The sequence below is a fragment of the Capricornis sumatraensis genome, chromosome 2 (genome assembly GCF_032405125.1).
Source record: "Capricornis sumatraensis isolate serow.1 chromosome 2, serow.2, whole genome shotgun sequence".
Taxonomy (NCBI): Eukaryota; Metazoa; Chordata; class Mammalia; order Artiodactyla; family Bovidae; genus Capricornis; species Capricornis sumatraensis.
Window position 1 is genome coordinate 44,323,297 of NC_091070.1, and position 18,988 is coordinate 44,342,284.

The 18,988-nt window shown below is 38.1% G+C and overlaps 1 protein-coding gene across 1 annotated transcript in view; it reads left to right on the top strand.

Annotated features, from left to right (window-relative positions):
* The window catches only part of TMOD3 (tropomodulin 3), a 98,667-nt gene that overhangs the window by 74,061 nt on the left and 5,618 nt on the right, over positions 1-18,988 (top strand). The window contains exons 4-9 of the mRNA XM_068962602.1: positions 4,755-4,877; positions 6,087-6,176; positions 8,074-8,204; positions 9,913-10,020; positions 12,681-12,824; positions 14,364-14,508. Of these exons, the coding sequence (XP_068818703.1) occupies positions 4,755-4,877; positions 6,087-6,176; positions 8,074-8,204; positions 9,913-10,020; positions 12,681-12,824; positions 14,364-14,508 (741 nt within the window). The remainder of the gene's footprint in view (positions 1-4,754; positions 4,878-6,086; positions 6,177-8,073; positions 8,205-9,912; positions 10,021-12,680; positions 12,825-14,363; positions 14,509-18,988) is intronic.

Consider the following 18,988-nt stretch of genomic DNA (forward strand, 5'->3'; position numbering starts at 1 on the left):
AATATGCTATCTAGGTTGGTCATAACTTTTCTTCCAAGGAGTAAGCGTCTTTTAATTTCATGGCTGCAGTCACCATCTGCAGTGATTTTGGAGCCCCCCAAAATAAAGTCTGACACTGTTTCCACCGTTTCCCCATCTATTTGCCATGAAGTGATGGGACCAGATGCCATGATCTTAATTTTCTGAATGTTGAGCTTTAAGCCAACTTTTTCACTCTCCTCTTTCACTTTCGTAATTTTTACCTCTCTCAGGAACTAAATGAGAGGCAGTCTTGGTAACTTGGTCCCACTGTGTGTAAGTATATCTTGTTTGGTCAGCTTGTGCTGCAGTTTTTTTTGTTGTTGGTTTTTTTTTTTACTTTATTTACTTTACAATTCTGTATTGGTTCTGCCATACATTGACATGAATCCACCATGGGTGTACATGCGTTCCCAAACATGAACCCCCCTCCCACCTCCCTCCCCATAACATCTCTCTGGGTCATCCCCGTGTTCCAGCCCCAAGCATGCTGTATCCTGCATCTGACATAGACTGGTGATTTGATTCTTACATAATATTATACATGTTTCAATGCCATTCTCCCAAATCATCTCAGCCTCTCCCTCTCCCTCTGAGTTCAAAAGTCTGCTCTACACATCTGTGTCTCTTTTGCTGTCTCATATACAGGGTCATCATTTCCATCTTTCTAAATTCCATATATATGTGTTAGTATACTGAATTGGTGTTTTTCTTTCTGGCTTCACTCTGTATAATCGGCTCCAGTTTCATCCATCTCATCAGAACTGATTCAAATGTATTCTTTTTTAACGGCTGAGTAATACTCCATTGTGTATATGTACCACAGCTTTCTTACCCATTTATCTGCTGATGGACATCTAGGTTGTTTCCGTGTCCTGGCTATTATAAACAGTGCTGCGATGAACATTGGGGTACATGTGTCTCTTTCAATTCTGGTTTCCTCGGTGTGTATGCCCAGCAGTGGGATTGCTGGGTCATAAGGCAGTTCTATTTGCAATTTTTTAAGGAATCTCCACACTGTTCTCCATAGTGGCTGTACTAGTTTGCATTCCCACCAACAGTGTAAGAGGGTTCCCTTTTCTCCACACCCTCTCCAGCATTTATTGCTTGAGATTTTTGGATCACAGACATTCTGACTGGTGTGAAGTGGTACCTCACTGTAGTTTTGATTTGCATTTCTCTAATAATGAGTGATGTTGAGCATCTTTTCATGTGTTTGTTAGCCATCCATATGTCTTCTATGGAGAAATGTCTGTTTGGTTCTTTGGCCCATTTTTTGATTGGGTCGTTTATTTTTCTGGAATTGAGCTACATAAGTTGCTTGTATATTTTTGAGATTAGTTTTTTGTCCGTTGCTTCATTTGCTATTATTTTCTCCCATTCAGAAGGCTGTCTTTTCACCTTGCTTATATTTTCCTTTGTTGTGCAGAAGCTTTTAATTTTAATTAGATCCCATTTGTTTATTTTTGCTTTTATTTCCAGAATTCTGGGAGGTGGATCATAGAGGATCCTGCTGTGGTTTATGTTGGAGAGTGTTTTGCCTATGTTCTCCTCTAAGAGTTTTATAGTTTCTAGTCTTACATTTAGATCTTTAATCCATTTTGAGTTTATTTTTGTGTGCGGTGTTAGAAAGTGATCTAGTTTCATTCTTTTACAAGTGGTTGACCAATTTTCCCAGCACCACTTGTTAAAAGAGATTGTCTGCTCCATTGTATATTCTTGCCTCCTTTGTCAAAGATAAGGTGTCCATATGTGTGTGGATTTATCTCTGGGCTTTCTACTTTGTTCCATTGATCTATATTTCTGTCTTTGTGCCAGTACCATACTGTCTTGATGACTGTGGCTTTGTAGTAGAGCCTGAAGTCAGGCAAGTTGATTCCTCCAGTTCCATTCTTCTTTCTCAAGATTGCTTTGGCTATTCGAGGTTTTTTGTATTTCCATACAAATCTTGAAATTATTTGTTCTGGTTCTGTGAAAAATATTGCTGGTAGCTTGATAGGGATTGCATTGAATTTGTAAATTGCTTTGGGTAGTATACTCATTTTCACTATATTGATTCTTCCGATCCATGAACATGGTATATTTCTCCATCTATTAGTGTCCTCTTTGATTTCTTTCATCAGTGTTTTATAGTTTTCTGTATATAGGTCTTTAGTTTCTTTAGGTAGATATATTCCTAAGTATTTTATTCTTTTCATTGCAATGGTGAATGGAATTGTTTCCTTAATTTCTTTTTCTACTTTCTCATTATTAGTGTATAGGAATGCAAGGGATTTCTGTGTGTTGATTTTATATCCTGCAACTTTACTATATTCATTAATTAGCTCTAGTAATTTTCTGGTAGAGTCTTTAGGGTTTTCTATGTAGAGGATCATGTCATCTGCAAACAGTGAGAGTTTTACTTCTTCTTTTCCAGTTTGGATTCGTTTTATTTCTTTTTCTGCTCTGATTGCTGTGGCCAAAACTTCCAAAACTATGTTGAATAGTAGCGGTGAAAGTGGGCACCCTTGTCTTGTTCCTGACTTTAGGGGAAATGCTTTCAATGTTTCACCATTGAGGATAATGTTTGCTGTGGGTTTGTCATATATAGCTTTTATTATGTTGAGGTATGTTCCTTCTATTCCTGCTTTCTGGAGAGTTTTTATCATAAATGGATGTTGAATTTTGTCAAAGGCCTTCTCTGCATCTATTGAGATAATCATATGGCTTTTTTTTTCCAATTTGTTAATGTGGTGGATTACATTGATTGATTTGTGGATGTTGAAGAATCCTTGCATTCCTGGGATAAATCCCACTTGGTCATGGTGTATGATCTTCATAATGTATTGTTGGATTCTGATTGCTAGAATTTTGTTGAGGATTTTGCATCTATGTTCATCAGTGATATTGGCCTGTAGTTTTCTTTTTTTGTAGCATCTTTGTCAGGTTTTGGTATTAGGGTGATGGCCTCACAGAATGAGTTTGGAAGTTTACCTTCTCTGCAATTTTCTGAAGAGTTTGAGTAGGATAGGTGTTAGTAGGTGTTAGCGCTTCTCGAAATTTTTGGTAGAATTCAGCTGTGAAGCTGTCTGGACCTGGGCTTTTGTTTGCTGGAAGATTTCTGATTACAGTTTCAATTTCCGTGCTTGTGATGGGTCTGTTAAGATTTTCTATTTCTTCCTGGTTCAGTTTTGGAAAATTGTACTTTTCTAAGAATTTGTCCATTTCTTCCACGTTGTCCATTTTATTGGCATATAGTTGCTGATAGTAGTCTCTTATGATCCTTTGTATTTCTGTGTTGTCTGTTGTGATCTCTCCATTTTCATTTCTAATTTTATTGATTTGATTTTTCTCTCTTTGCTTCTTGAAGAGTCTGGCTAATGGTTTGTCAATTTTATTTATCCTTTCAAAGAACCAGCTTTTGGCTTTGTTGATTTTTGCTATGGTCTCTTGTGCTGCAGTTTTATCATTATCATTTTCCCTTCCTTTCACATTTTCATTTTTTCATTGAACATATGGTAATAAAATATCAAATTTTCACATACCAAGAACTATGGGTTTCTAGAAGAACTATTTTCTTAAGTAACCTTGTTACTGTCCAACAAGGCTTAGAAGAACAGTGCCAGAAGGTTTCAGATGACCACTCAGTACATACAGAAATCTCTTTTCAATTAGAACTTAAATTTTTGGAAGTTTTAAAAAATGTATTTATTTATTTTTGGCTGCATTGGATCTTCTTTGCTGTGCAAGGGCTTTCTCTAGTTGGGGCAAGTGGGGCGACTCTTCCTTGTGGTGCACAGGCTTCTCACTGCGGTGGCTTCTCTTGTTGCAGAGCCCAGGCTCTGGGGCTCAAGGGCTTCAGTAGTTTGGTATACAGGCTTAGCTGCTCTGTGCCACGTGGCATCTTCCTCAACACTGAACACGTGTTCCCTGCATTGGCAGGCAGATTCTTAACCACTGCATCACCAGGGAAGTCCAAATTTTTGGAAGTTGAATTGCCTCTGCCATCCCCCAAGGGACTCTACCAATTCTTGGCTTAAGAGTAAGCAAGTGAATTGTTTTATTTCCTTAATCTGTTCATAGATTTTTTATGATTTAGTTTTTTTTTAATATTTGTACAGTGGCTCATTATTACTCCAAAAAGCATCTTCCCTGGTGGCTCAGAGGTTAAAGTGTCTGCCTCCAATGCAGGAGACCTGGGTTCGATCCCTGGGTTGGGAAGATCCCCTGGAGAAGGAAATGGCAGCCCACTCCAGTATTCTTGCCTGGAGAATCCCATGGGTGGAGAAGCCTGGTGGGCTACAGTCCACAGGGTCGCAAAGAGTCGGACATGACTGAGCACCTTCACTTACTCCAAAAAGAGCCTATTTTACTTTCACAAATGGGAAAATTTCTCAGTTCATTTTTTTTTTTTTTTTTGGTTCTGACTCTTATGGCCAGAATGTTGCATTGGAAACTTATAAATACATGCTGAAGATGAAACAATTATTGTAGATGATAATTTTTTTTTGCTTTCCTTATTTATTTTTTAAGTTCTTAATTATATTTATTTTGGGGGATATCACTGATTAAAAATGCTGTGATAGCTTCAGGTGAACAACAAAGGGACTCAGCCATACATATATATGTTGTAGATGTTAATCTTGATTTTTTATTTCAGCTTCAGTTGTACATACTTCTAATAATTTCTGTTAGAACAAAATGGTAATGAGTTACTAGCAGTAATAGTGAAATTAACAAACTGCTTTATTTTACAGGGAAAATATTTATCCCCAAACAGAAACCTGTACAGACTTTTACAGAAGAAAAAGTATCTCTTGATCCAGAACTAGAAGAAGCTTTGACAAGTGCTTCTGATACAGAATTGTGTGACCTCGCAGGTATCTCCTAAAATAAACTAATTTGTGAGTGAGAATAGAGGGGGAAAATGCCAACACACACCTGTATTCACTACACAAATGCTGTCTTTGCCTAGCGAAGTGCTCCTGAATATGTAACCATATATTTGGCTTTGTTTTTGACACTATAAATCTGACATAAAGGATTTTGTTTTTTTTAATTCTCTTAGTGATCAAATTTTAATGTTAATGGAATTTATTGATTATTGGATGTCTTTTTTCCCCCTTCTTGCCATCTTTGAAAGTCTTTATAAAAGACTTTCATCAGCCAGTGCTCAGCTAAAAGCCATCTCCAAGGTCAACTGCTATCCCATTTTATCAGAAGACCCAGACATGGGTAACTTGAAATTAGATAAAATAGTCAGTCCTGAGCTATCATCCCACTTTCCTAACTTTTCTGCAGTGAGATGGAACTGCAAACCTCCCTGTGATTTTTCACTACCCATTTCTTATCTGGACCAGTGTCTGCCCCCAGCTACCTCCACCAACACCCATTTTCCTAGACAGAAAAATATGATGCCTGGGAAGATCTTAGTACCAAATAACCCCAAGAATTAACAAGAGGACAGTCAGGGTGTGGTACCATAACTGGAGCAGGTATCTTATTCCCTGGGGGGCTGAGGACTAATGAATTTGTAAACAGTACATTCATCAGAATGGAATGGGCCAGTACAGTAGTAGCTTCTGCCTCATTTGTGCAAAAGGGCAGCAAAACAAAACCACATTTATTTCTAGTCCTAAGGGATGTGATTTTAATCTTAAATGTGAGAATTCAACTGTGCTTTTTAGTACGCTGCTCTCAGCTGAAGTACAAATGTAAATTAATATTAACAGTCAAGGTTAAGTTGAAAAATCTGTTTTTTATCTCATTCTGTTTGGAGAAACATTGTGAGAAGGGTGGATGGATAGCAGTAGATCATTTCCATTTTCTCTCTTGGCCACCAGATGGAGCTAAGCACAGGTTTACATTTAGGGTCAAGCTGGCTCCAGCTGCGTATAAATTCAGAAGTGGGGAGAAAGTACAAGGGTATTGATAAGAAGGAGATTGTAGGGGATTTTTTTAAATCATGTTGTCTCCTTCTTGGTGCTACAAAATGTGTGTTTAATTGAATATGAAAATGTCTAGAGAATATTAAAATCATTGATAGAAATTTGGGGGTATAAAATAACATTCTTTTTCTATATTTATAGCTATTCTTGGGATGCACAATTTGATAACAAATACACAGTTCTGCAACATAGTGGGAAGTAGTAATGGTGTCGACCAAGAACATTTTTCAAGTAAGAACTTACAAAGCTTTGTGAATTTTAATCTTTTGTTAATTATGTTTTGTTTCCTCCATGTAATAACTTCAGTATTTGCATGCCAAATGTTACGTATGTGTGTGGGAATCCTGAGATTCCAGTTACATGGTATTGACAATAGAAAGTCATTGAAAATAGAATATTAAATATTGTATGCTTAATGTGTCAGCAGACATAATAGGAACCACTCTCACCTTACTAAATAATGCTAATGGTAGATGCTATAGAAACCAGTCTAACTTGGCTTTAATTGACATTTTGTTTTCAGTGTTCCTAATTTTCAGGAAATCTACAACAGTGCTGACAAAGAAACTATATTATAAACTCAGATTCAGGAGAAAGCAAAGAATTCTTCAGACCCTAAACCTTTTTGTCTGACGCAGTGTTAGACAGACTAAAGCAAAGCTTTTTTAAAATTTTATGTGTAAGACATTTTAAAACTACCAGATTGTGTAGTAAATTCAAACATGACTTAAGTGTGCAAGAAGTAAGTGTCTCTATTCACAGCCATCCTGCCTTCTACTTCCTGCACCACCACCCACCCTCAGCCATGACTATTAACGATTTGGAATGTATCCTTCCTGACTTCATGTTATGCCTGTGTAAACTTATATATGTACACATGTTATAAATAATCTTTTTTTTTTTTTACAAAAATGGGATCATACAAGAGGTATTTTTTGTTACTTAAGTTTTCAGTAATAGTACTGCTGGCTTTTTTTTTTTTTGAATGCTTACCATGGGCCATGTTCTTCTGTGCACAGCTCTTGAATGTAAATTGTTCTCAATTCTCACAACAGTTAATAAATATTATCATCTCTAATTTGCCTATGAAGGAGCTGAAGTTTTAGAATGATGAAACTAGCTTTAATATCCCAAGAACTCAGTGGTGAGGATTTTAATCTATGCTATATAATATATTGCTTAGCAACATATCACATTTCCTAGTGAGTGCATATAGATTTACCTCATTCAAACATCTTTATAACATTTTTTATGAATGTTCTATAATTGGCAATTCTCCTGGGTTTTTTTGGGTTTTTTTTGCTTTTTATTGTGGAAATGTTCAAGCATACATAATAAAAGAGGGAATAACATATCCATTATCCTGCTTCAACTGTTTTTCACATCTTGCCAGCTGTGTTTCGTCCACTGACTGCCTCCTTCCCATCCGTTCTGCTTTGTTCCCTGAAATATTTTAAAGCAAATTCTATTTGTTTATATTACTTCACCCATTTCCATATGTGTCTCTCACAAAGGCTCTTCTTGTAACATAACCACAATGCCATTATCAAACTTAAAGATTTTGAGCAATTCTTTCATGTCATCCAATAACCAGTCCATGTTCAGATTTTCCGTATTCTCTCAAAAATATCATTACACAGCTGGTTTATTCAAATCAGGATCCAGAAGGGTCACACATTGCATTTGGTTGTCATTTTTTTTCAGTTCTTCTTAATTTCTTAACAGTTGTTAAGATTTTGTCATATTAGAACTTTATCTTGAACATTGCTAAAAGTAAATGGGATCACCATTTGTGTCAGCTTGTATCAGCAATTATACTTTTGTGATAAAGATATCTTGTAATACACCAGGAAGTAAGAGGCAGTGAAAATACTCATTATTGAAGGCTGATACATTGCAAACAAATTAAATGTTGAATTATGTTTGGTACTTATATTCAGTAAAATTTTATTTCAGTGCTTTGTATGTCAGCACATAAATTCTTTTAGAAATTTGGGGGGAAAAACTTATAAATTAGTTCTACTGAATGTGTGTGTGTGTTTGTGCTATGTGTTTCCAAGTTAATATATGCTCTCATTCTAATAGTGTCAATCAGTGAAATGCCTGCTCTTTCCATTTGTTACTGCAGATGTGGTAAAAGGGGAAAAGATTCTTCCAGTATTCGATGAGCCCCCAAATCCAACCAATGTTGAAGAAAGTTTAAAGAGGATTAAAGAAAATGATGCTTGTCTTGTTGAAGTTAATTTGAATAATATAAAGGTAGGTGTGATAAGCAGGCAGAAAACTGTTTTGAGTTGCTTTGACTCAGTCTGATCTAGGCTGAGAGCTGGGTAGTTTTGATATAGGCTGATCCCTTCTACTTAATGGTGAAGTTTTTACTTCTAGTAGTATGCTAACAGAGATTTCTTCAATTTTAGAAGTTAAGATGTAACAGTATTTTCTGATTTACTTTTTAAAGGCTATCATATATTAATAGAAATATAAACTCTGCAGATGTCTATATGTCTTGGGCTTCCGAAGTACTGCCCTCTTATAATAGCGTTTTAGTCTTTCAGTTTTTGTTTTTTTAATCAGGTCCCTTGAAATATAATGTAGATGTTGTGAACTTCTCCCTGTCTAGTGTGCACTTCTGTGAGTGAAAGCAAATGCATACAATTGCGCCACCACCATCAGATGTAGAACATGTCACACCCCTTTGTCATCATTCCTGCCACCAGCTCCAGCCCCTGACAACCATGGATCTGTTTTCTTTCCATTATCATTTTGCTTTCTGCAGAATTTCATATAAATGGAGTCATATAGTGTGTAGCCATTGAGTCTGGTTTCTTCGCTTAGCATAATGCTGTGAGAGTCATCCGTGCTGTTGCATGTCTCAGTGGTTTGCTGTTTTGTTGCTGAGCAGTATTTCTTTGGATGTGCCACGGTTTGTGTGTCCATTCACCAGCTGATAGACTTAAGAGACTTAAGAGTTGCTTCCAGTTTGGGATAATTGTAAATAAAGCCACTATACACATTCACATACAAGTTTTTGTGTGAATATGTGTTTTCATTTCTCTTGATTACACACCCAGAAGTGGGCTTTATAGGATCTTACTGGAATTTTTAAAATGCAACTCTTCCATGAACTAAAGAAAGAAGAAATGAGTTAGGAGAGCATAGGGATAATTAATTACCAAAGAGTAAACTCAGATGATCTCTTAGGTATTATTAGCCATTGCATAATAGCCTTGTTACAGATTCCTCATTTTAAATGTTAATTTATCTGAATTGAAGGCAGAGAGAACATCTGGAAATTACAGGACCCTAGGGAATTAGACCTCTGTGCTCTTTCTGTGGGTGTTCCTTCCTGTGAGTGGAGGCAGGACAGCCTTGGAAAAAGCTAATGTGCCTAGTTGATCACTAATCTTTTTTTTTTTTAATTTAGTTCTCATGTATCTTGGTCTCTAAATCAATAGTAATGATCTGAAAATAACCAGGCTAGAGGAAGTTGAAGTCTTGATACTAAGAGGAAAAACAGATGTCTCCTAAAACTGTCTCTTCCTCATTTCAAGTTAATCTCTCTTAACACCTTACAGCTTGTGACTGAGAACAGTATGTCATCTGCCTCAGAAATCACTATACGTAGATTCCCACATCTTTCTCTTTGTAGAAAAATGGAACCATTTTAAATACTCATAATACAAATAATTAAAAAGAGAATAGTGAGAATTTTCTTTAACCTCATGCTAGTAAAGCAGTGATGTATGCTTTGCTCTATGCCAACAGTTTGTGCAGATATACCGTACTAGAAAAGTCAAAGAGATGAGGTGGCTGAGTTGTTAGTTTTCATTTGTAGGCCAGCGGGTTATATGTTACATAACTTCTGAGTACATTTTAAGCAAAAGAGAAAGTAGAGATGTTTTTGATTATTGGACTGAATTTACTGAAAACTAAAATGTAATAATGTTTCACATTTTCGTCTTTCAAGAATATCCCAATTCCAACCCTAAAAGATTTTGCGAAGGCTTTGGAAACCAACACACATGTGAAATATTTCAGTCTTGCAGCCACCCGAAGCAATGACCCTGTTGCTATTGTAAGTAAGCTGTGACTAATAATATTGAAATTATGACTGTGCAATACCAGGATATGTTACAAAGGTGATTAAACTGGTTTTATAAAAAGATGTATTTAACTGTACTGCAATAAAAAATAAATAATTTTAGTATAGTTTAAAAAATTCTGTGTTCTAAGAGCTACTGTTAGTAACCATGATGTTCAGCAGTCAATAAAAGCAAGTATCAGTTTAAAAAAATTTTGTTACTCTTTTCAATTTCTGATTACTCACTGTTAGGCAATACGTTATTTACTATCCTTTTATATTTATTTTTTCCATGTATTTCCCGTCTTTGAAAATTTTTAAACACGAATGGAGTCATGCAGTGTAAGCTGTTCTGCAACTAAATTTTTTACTTTAGTATATCTTAGAGGTCTCTTCATATCAGCATATGAAGTTCTACATCATTCTTTTAAACCTGTAGAGGGTTCCATTTATGGATCTACAGTGTTGGATTTTTATCGATGCTTTTTATGTGTCTGTTGAAGTGATCATGTGGTTTTTCTCCTTTATTCAATTAATATATATTACATTGCTTAATTTTTGTATGTTTAATCAGTTTTGCATTTCTGGGGGAAGTCCCACTTGACAATGATATAAACCCTTTTCTTCTTGACTTTGAGGGTATCAATCCATTTCATTCTCCTCCTACCTGCTTGGACATTCTTCCTCTGGTCCCTAAACTGTTTCCTTCTCATCTTCCCAGCATCTGAACCTCTGAACGGCTCAGAGCTTGGCCCTAGTCCCTGTTCTTTTTCTTCATCTACACTCACTTTCTGGGTGATCTCATTCTGTTTCATTGCTATATATTATCCATGTATGCCGGTGACTCCCAACATTATTATCTCCCCTGAACTCCAAACCCATGTTCAGCTTCTCCTTAACAGCTTTACTTGGATGTCTAACAGACGTCTCAGACCGAAATCCCAAACCAGACTCCTGACTTCCATCCCATACCTGCCTCTCTCACGCTCTTCCCTATCTCACTAAATGGGAATGCCATTCTTTCATTTGCTCAAGTCAGGATAATAATAATGGAGTGACTTCCCTTTCTCACAACCTTAAATGTATATCCCACTCTGTCTTCAAATATTTCCTTTATATCCAGCCACTTCTCACCATCTTTACCACCACCACCCTGGTCCAAGCCACTGTCTTCTCTAATCTGGATTATGGCAGTGGCCTCCTAACTTAACTGCATGCTTCCACCTTACTGTCCCAGAGCCAGCTCTTTATACAGCATCACAAGTGAATCTTAAAACTTAAATGATTTCATTCCTATACTCAGAAGCCTCCAGCAGATCCCTGTCTCACTAAGTAAAAATCAGATTCTTTCAGTGGCCTAGTAAGGCCTAAGCTGAGGAGACTCACCTCCTTTCTTGCTGTTTCTTTCATTTTATTCCAGCTGTACAGCCTCCTTGCTCCTATTTCCCTAAAGATGCTCCACATAGTTTCACTTCATCACCTAAATTATTTGAGTCCTTGCTCAGATGTCCCCCTCCAGGGGCGGCCTTTCCTGAGCCCTGTATATAAGATAGCAAGCCAGCTCTTCCCCCAGCACTCCCCATCTACCCTGCTTTGCCTTTTTTTCCTCCTCTATAGCCCTTTTTACCATTTGACATTATGTTTTGCTTTCTTATTTATTATCTGGGCCCCCCACTAAAATGTAAGTTCCATGAGGTAGAGACTTGTGTGTTTTACTTCAGAATCTATAGAGCAGTGCCTATCAAAAATAGGCTATTGGTAACATTTTAATAAATGTGGGTACGGATAGATGGATAAGGAATTTACCTCAGGTCACATGGCCAGTTGTTGCTAATAGGAAGTTCAGGAGTATAGATACCTGCCCCAAGTTCTTTATAGTGTGGCTGTCCCTGTTGCCTTTAACGACTTTAAGTTTGATCTTACCCCATGTTCTCTGGAGTTTGGCCTTTCTTTTGACCCCTCTGCAGGGCTGTATTAATAATCTCACATTCATATTCTTCTGTTACCCATCTCCCCAGCCCTTCTCTTTCCTCTCTGCTCACTTAACAGGCTTTGTTAATTATTCAGTATAGTGTTTATTAAGCACTGGGTCAAATGCCTAGCACTGCCACATCCTGTGAGAAATTGTAATGCAACCAGATGGAAGACACTGTTCTCTGAGGTGGTGAATATTTAGTTAGGCCCTTCTTTTCCATAGTTCTTGTGCTCTAGCAGTTCCAGTTATTTGTGTCCTTTCAGTTCTTGCTTTGGAAATTAGTTCATAATTTCGCCTCATTTGGGCTTCACTGTAACCTAGCTGCAGCAGGACCCAAGTAAGAAAACTTGTTCCAGAGACATTGATGAAGTTATTCCTACACAGAGACTGAGAGAAAGTCTGAGAAACATGGGAGAAAGAAGCAAGAAGCAGAAGCATGAATAGCAGTAGAGAGTGTTACCAATAGAGAATTACACATGACAACAAATTTAAAGTTTGTGACCAAGTGCACGTGAAAAGTAGATACATATGAGATCTGTGAGGTGGCCTGTCAAGCTTAAACAATCTAATAAGAAACATTAAGGCAGCTGTATTGATTTATGTATTTCTTCAGGCTTGTTCAGTGTTTATTTACCAGGTGCTATCAAACTAATCTCCAATTATTTTCTGTAATTTCCAGGCTTTTGCAGATATGCTAAGAGTGAACAAAAATTTAAAGAGCTTAAATATGGAATCCAACTTTATTACAGGAGTTGGGATTCTAGCACTGATTGATGCTTTGAAAGAGAATGAAACCCTGATGGAGCTGAAAATTGACAACCAGGTCAGTGGTCTACAGCAGCAGCTTTGAAGAAGCTGCAGCCCACACTCCCTGCAGAGCTTGGGGACTCAGGAGGCAGGCAAAAGGAAGGCTTTCCAGGGAGCCCTTGGGAAGGCAAAGGCCTGGAAAGGGATGAGAACTTTTGGGGCATCCAGAATCTTAATGTATAGAAAGGTATACAAGCAGCTCTCTCTGGTTGGTCTGTAGAGGATTGAGATCGCTAGTGGTTTTGAACTAGAAGGATTCTTAAAGGTGACAGTCTGGCCTCAAAGTTTTCAGTTCTTAGGTAGCAATAGCCACATAATAACCTTTTTGTGGCTATAACATGTCAGTCCCAGACACGAGGTGAACAGAATAGTTCATGAAAAACAGAAAACTCCAGTATCCAGGGTACCCTGAGGGCACAGCTTCTGTCCAGCCACATTGGGTGCTGACCCCCTAAGATATTGCTGGATCACCCAGAGCCAGATGCACTTTTCTTTAGAGAAGTAGAGAAACACATATGTTTCCATCCAGAGTGTAGTTAACTAAAAATAAAACAACATATACATTTGACTGAAATACTTCAGTTTATTTTATTTGAAAAGTGACTTCAGTTATTTTTTTTAAATATGTGGTAAATGACTCCCTCAATTCTTCAACATAAATAAATTTTGTACATTATGAAGATAGAATTATATCTTCAAATTTAACCAGAATACTATTTAATCAGTTTCCAATCTTTTATTGAAATTTAATTCACATACCATATAATTTATAGAGTTGTATAACCATTACCACTGCCTAACTCCAGAACACTTCCATCACCCCAGAGAGAGGTTCAAACCCACTAGCAGTCAATTCCTATTCACCTCTCCCACCAGCCTCTGGCAGCCACTGATCTACTTTCTGTCTCCATGCATTTGCCTGTTTTGGACAGTTCATATAAGTGAAGTTATGTAATACGCAGTCTATTGTGTCTGCTTTCTTTCACTTAGCAAAATGTTCTGGAGGCTTATTCATGTGGTAGTGTGTTATCAGTATCTATTCTTTTTTTATGGTTGAAGAATCTATTATATTTGGATACTTTCCACTTTTTGGATTGTAGAAATATGTTGCTATGAGCATTCAGGTGCAAATTCTTATGAATGTGTTTTCATTTCTCATGGGTATATACCTAGGAGTGTAATTGCTAGGTTACATGGTAACCCTGCACTTCACTTTTTGAGGAATAGCCAAATTGTTTTTCATAATAGCTGCACCATTTTACATTCCTGCCAGCCTATCTGAGGCTCCTAATTTTTCCATATATCTTGCCAATACATATTATTGTCCATCTTTTTGATTATAATCATCCTAGTGAGTATGAAGTGGTATCTCATTGTAATAATCCACATTTTTTTGATGTCTATATGATCATACACTAAACTTTTTTTTTTCTCTTATATGTTGTAAGAATTGGGAAAATATTTTTAAAGAATCAGCATGTACATGAATGTCTTAGACTTGACTTATATTTTGAACTAGCTTATTAATACTATTCTTTATTTCTAATTATTCCAGAGGCAGCAGCTGGGGACAGCTGTAGAATTGGAAATGGCCAACATGCTTGAGGAAAATACCAATATCCTTAAATTTGGATATCAGTTTACTCAGCAAGGACCCCGAACCAGGGCAGCTAATGCAATAACAAAAAACAATGACTTAGGTAAGACATACTTAGTATGAAATCAAAATTCTGAACAGTAATATTAAGCTAATGTATTGGAGGAACTTTGTTTTTAGTAAGTTTTTACACAGGATTTGAAGTTCTTTTAATATTGACTGAATGAGAGTTCGGTTTAAATGAAGTTGTAGTGATTATTTAGGTTAGTGGATGAGAACCTACTTCGTAGCTTTTAGTGAAATATGAAATAGTTTTCTACAACAGATACTTTGTTTCAGTTATAAGTTGCCTCTTGGAGCTATTAAAACAAAGATTTCAACATTATAGGAAAATTTTGCCCTTTTGATCAAACCAGAAAGTTTCACCCTTTTAGAAATTCAGTTTCACACGGTGATATATAAAATAGTTGCAGTTTTTGAATTTTAAGTTTGGTGTTTCTTACTGAAGGGGCTTCCGTGGTAGTTCAGACCATAAAGAATTTGCCTGCAAAGTGGGAGACCCAAATTCGATCCCTGGGTTGGGAAGATCCCTTGGAGAAGGGAATGGCTACCCACTCCAGTATTCTTGCCTGGAGAATTCCATGGACAGAGGAGCCTGGAAGGCTACAGCCCATGGAGTTGCAAAGAATGAGACATGACTAAGTGACTAACACTTCTCATTGAAATATTTTTTAAATACATGCAGAGAATTAAAATACTTCTTTTTAAAAAATTAATTTATTTATTTCAAATGGAGGCTAATTACTTTACAGTATTGTAGTGTTTTTTGCCATACATTCATATGAATCAGCCATGGGTGTACAGGTGTCCCCCATCCTGAACCCCTCTTCCACCTCCCTCCCTATCCCATCCCTCAGGGTTGTCCCAGTGTACCAGCCCTGAGCGCCCTGTCTCATGCATGGAACCTGACAGGCAATCTATTTAAAGGGAGTCACATTCCACTGTGATCCAGTTCTTTTAGGCCTCAGCCATATTTGCGTTTGCATTTTTAAAGATTTCTGGAGCAGAAAAACCTTTAATCCAGATCACTGTGAAAAATATTAGTTCAGACTTTCTGTTCTTTGATGACTGTAGTTTCTCATAGCAGATTTTAGCCTCTTTTCTTTTTTTAAGGGAAATTTGGTGTGTTGTTTATTTCAGATGTAGTTTGGAAAGTATGCTGATTATTTAGTATTTCTTCGTTAGTTACCTTCTATTTTTTACATTTCAGGAATTTAAATTTTGCCTTGTTTTACAGCAGTGTTTCTCAAGTCTAACTGAACTTCACAGTTAGAAAACCTTAAGAACATATACCTTATTGGTTCTAAAAAGTTAGTTTTTTACTTACTAGGTTATACTTCATTCTAATAATCTATTTTATTTTCTAAGACTTTAAACTTTTGAAGGTCAGGGGCCATGTGTATCTTTTGAATCCACAGCTTTCTTTAAAACCACGTCTGACAATAGTAGGTACTTAATAAAGATTTATTAAGTAAAAAAGAATGTAGTAGAATTTGAATCCTGCTCAAAGTGGAATTTTCTCGTAACTAAACAGCTTTCCTGGGACACTTTCCCAGAATGGGAGATAGCAGAGAGGAAGAATGGAGAGGACAAATGGAGAGAGTGTCTCCATTCGTTCTCTCCTCTGAAACCACCTTAGCTTTCCTGGGATCCCACCAGCATCCTTGTAGCCCTAGCCATCTGTCACCTATGTCCCTCCTAGAGAAGGTACCAGCAGCCATCTGGCAGGAGCAGCACAGCGAGGGCCTGTATGTGTACAGCCCTGCACATGGAAGGGGTGCCAGCCTCTCAAGGCTCAGCAGTTGTGCCCTTCTGCATGCATGTTGTGGCAGGTGCTTTGTCCAGATCTCTGTCAGAAAGGAAGGCCTGATATCAGAGCAAGACTTTTGGCAGATGGAAGATGCAGGGAACAGATGAAAACAGTTTCCTGGGCTGCCTTCTGTCAACACTGAGAAGTTAAGGAGTTGTGCATAGGCGTGTGTAAGAGGATGAGGAGGCCTTGTGGTTGGACACAAAGCTGAGGGCAAACGGCTTTGTGCTGGTAGCTCTCTAGACAAACCACCTGCCTTCCCCACGCTGTTTCATTCTGGTCCAAACCAGAGCTTCAGACACGGGTCTCAGGCATGAAATGAGAATAAGGATATTCCTGGAGTGAGGAATTGCATGGATAGAAGCTAAGATTTGGGAGTAAGCAAGTTATTTATATGCTGAAGACAGCCTGCAGATTTTGAGAATTGACTCTCATAACAGGATGCAGAATCCAGAATAAACTTTGCGTAAGTGCTTGCTATTTGAAGCTAACAGAATGAAAATAAAATGCTGCCAGCGGATTAAGAGGGAATACTGATAGGAGGCACTAAAGTTACATGGTCAGAAACTTAGGTTTGTTTGGAATTTATGTGGAGGTATTTGAGAGCCATTTTAGGCCACTCACTGAGTGCATGATTAAAATGATGCTTCAAAAACACGATTCTTACTACTCTTCTAGAGATGGAGAAGAAATGAAATCAGTTAGGATTTCTTGGCAATTGACTAATCATGAAGTATGGAGAACTTACATTAGTGGAGTGGGTTTTGGAAAGAAATTGCTAAAGAATTGTGAATAGGGCCAAATTTATTAGTCTCTCATCTGTAGGCTGAACGGAGGAATTGCTGAGATAACACGTGGGCACCAGTGAGGAACGGGGGTCAGGAGTGGCCCTCTGCCTATCTTCTTCTGCTGTCGTGTGCTCACAGCAACAGCAACCTATCTTCCCTGCACCCTCAGCTGGTTTTACTTTTTACCCTGCACTTTGATTTCTGCCTGTAGATCAAGATGGCAAGCCTAAAGACTGTTTTCTTACAAGCATTCTAGTATGTGGTAACTGGGCAGCGATATCAGAGAACAGAACTTAACAACTTGTACAGCATCTCTGGGACATATAATTTTCCTTCAGCTTGCAAATGGGGCTGTATCCTAGCTTTAGTGTCCCGATGTTGATAATGTCTCCCTCTCTCATTGTTTTCTTAGTCTCAACTTTTCATTGAAATAATCCTACCTACTTGCCATCTCTCCAGCTAAGAAGTATCACGGCTATAACAGCAAAGAGGTTATATGGTGTATGTGCAACATTTGATTGAACTCTGTCTTATATTCCTATCTTGACACTCACTATGTAATCAGTTTTCTATACTTTGTTCTATCTGTCCTATCGATCTTGTTTTTAATGTGCATTTTTAAAATAACATGCATTTTAACATCTGAAATGGTCTGCCAATAACATCCAAACACTACTGCAATTCAAAATTTTCTTGGAAATGTTCTACTTTAAAGAATGATATGATTTGCCTTTCAGATATATCTGTGTGGTTCAGATATCTATATACATGAATTAAGTTTGTATTTGCAGACTCAGTTCTCCATTTGATTTCTTCCCCTAATATTTCAGTAAACTTGTTCTTTGTTAACATGGGCTAAAATCAGAGTTGAGGTGCACACAGTTAAATTAAGTATATAAATGTTCATGGGGACCTGAAACTGCAGCCCTCCTGGTTTTCATTTTCTAGCCAGCGCCCAGCCAATAGCTGGACAGGCTTTTATGCACATCACTTGATTGTCCAGTATCATCTCTTAAAGCTCAGTGAACAGAAGCCAGCAGTCAGAACGACATGAGAGCAAGACCTGTAGCCTGGCCAGGAGGCCTGTGCACCTGTTGGCTTTTCATTCCTCTGTTAAAACAGCCAGTTCAGGCTGCACAAAGGCAGGTGCCTTCTTGCTTTTTTCCACAGAAGAGAGTATAGAAATTAACAGGCCAACCATGTAACTTACACAGAGGAACTTAACTTACTGGTAAGAGTATCAAAACCAGTTATGTGTACTTGCAGATCCTCTAACTTTATAAAGGCTAAATTGGCTTTCCTCACCCCGAAAAGATGGCTGGCCTCAGGACCATTCCTTAACCCCACTGAATGCTTTCTATATTAACACGATACTAAGCAGCCTTGGGGCTTCCCTGGCGGTTCAGAGGGTAAAGCATCTGCCTGCCATGCGGGAAACCCGGGTTTGATCCCTGGGTCGGGAAGATCCCCTGGAGAAGGAAATGGCAATCCATTCCGGTACTCATGCCTGGAAAATCCCATGGATGGAGAAGCCTGGTGGGCTACAGTCCATGGGGTCGCAAAGAGTCGGACATGACTGAGCAATTTCACTTTCAAGCCGCCTTGAATTGCACAGCCATGAGGTTCAGGTGTCACTATTCTCCTGTTACAGAGGATGAGTTGAGGCTCAGAGAGGTTGCCTTGCTTGCCAAAGAGCACACTACAAAAAGCAGCAGGTTCCCACTCTGTTGCTGACACAATGGAGTCAGCAATAGGAACTGGCCCAATGCTGAGGAGCCCTGAGCTGCCAGCTCTCAGCAGATCTTCTCTGGTGGCTGACAGGTGAGAGAGAAGGTAGCAAGATCCTGACTGAAGACTTCGCCCTGCTGCCAACGAGCATGGCCTCGCAGCTCAGGGTCTCCAGCCCATGCCTAGGCTGGGCACCC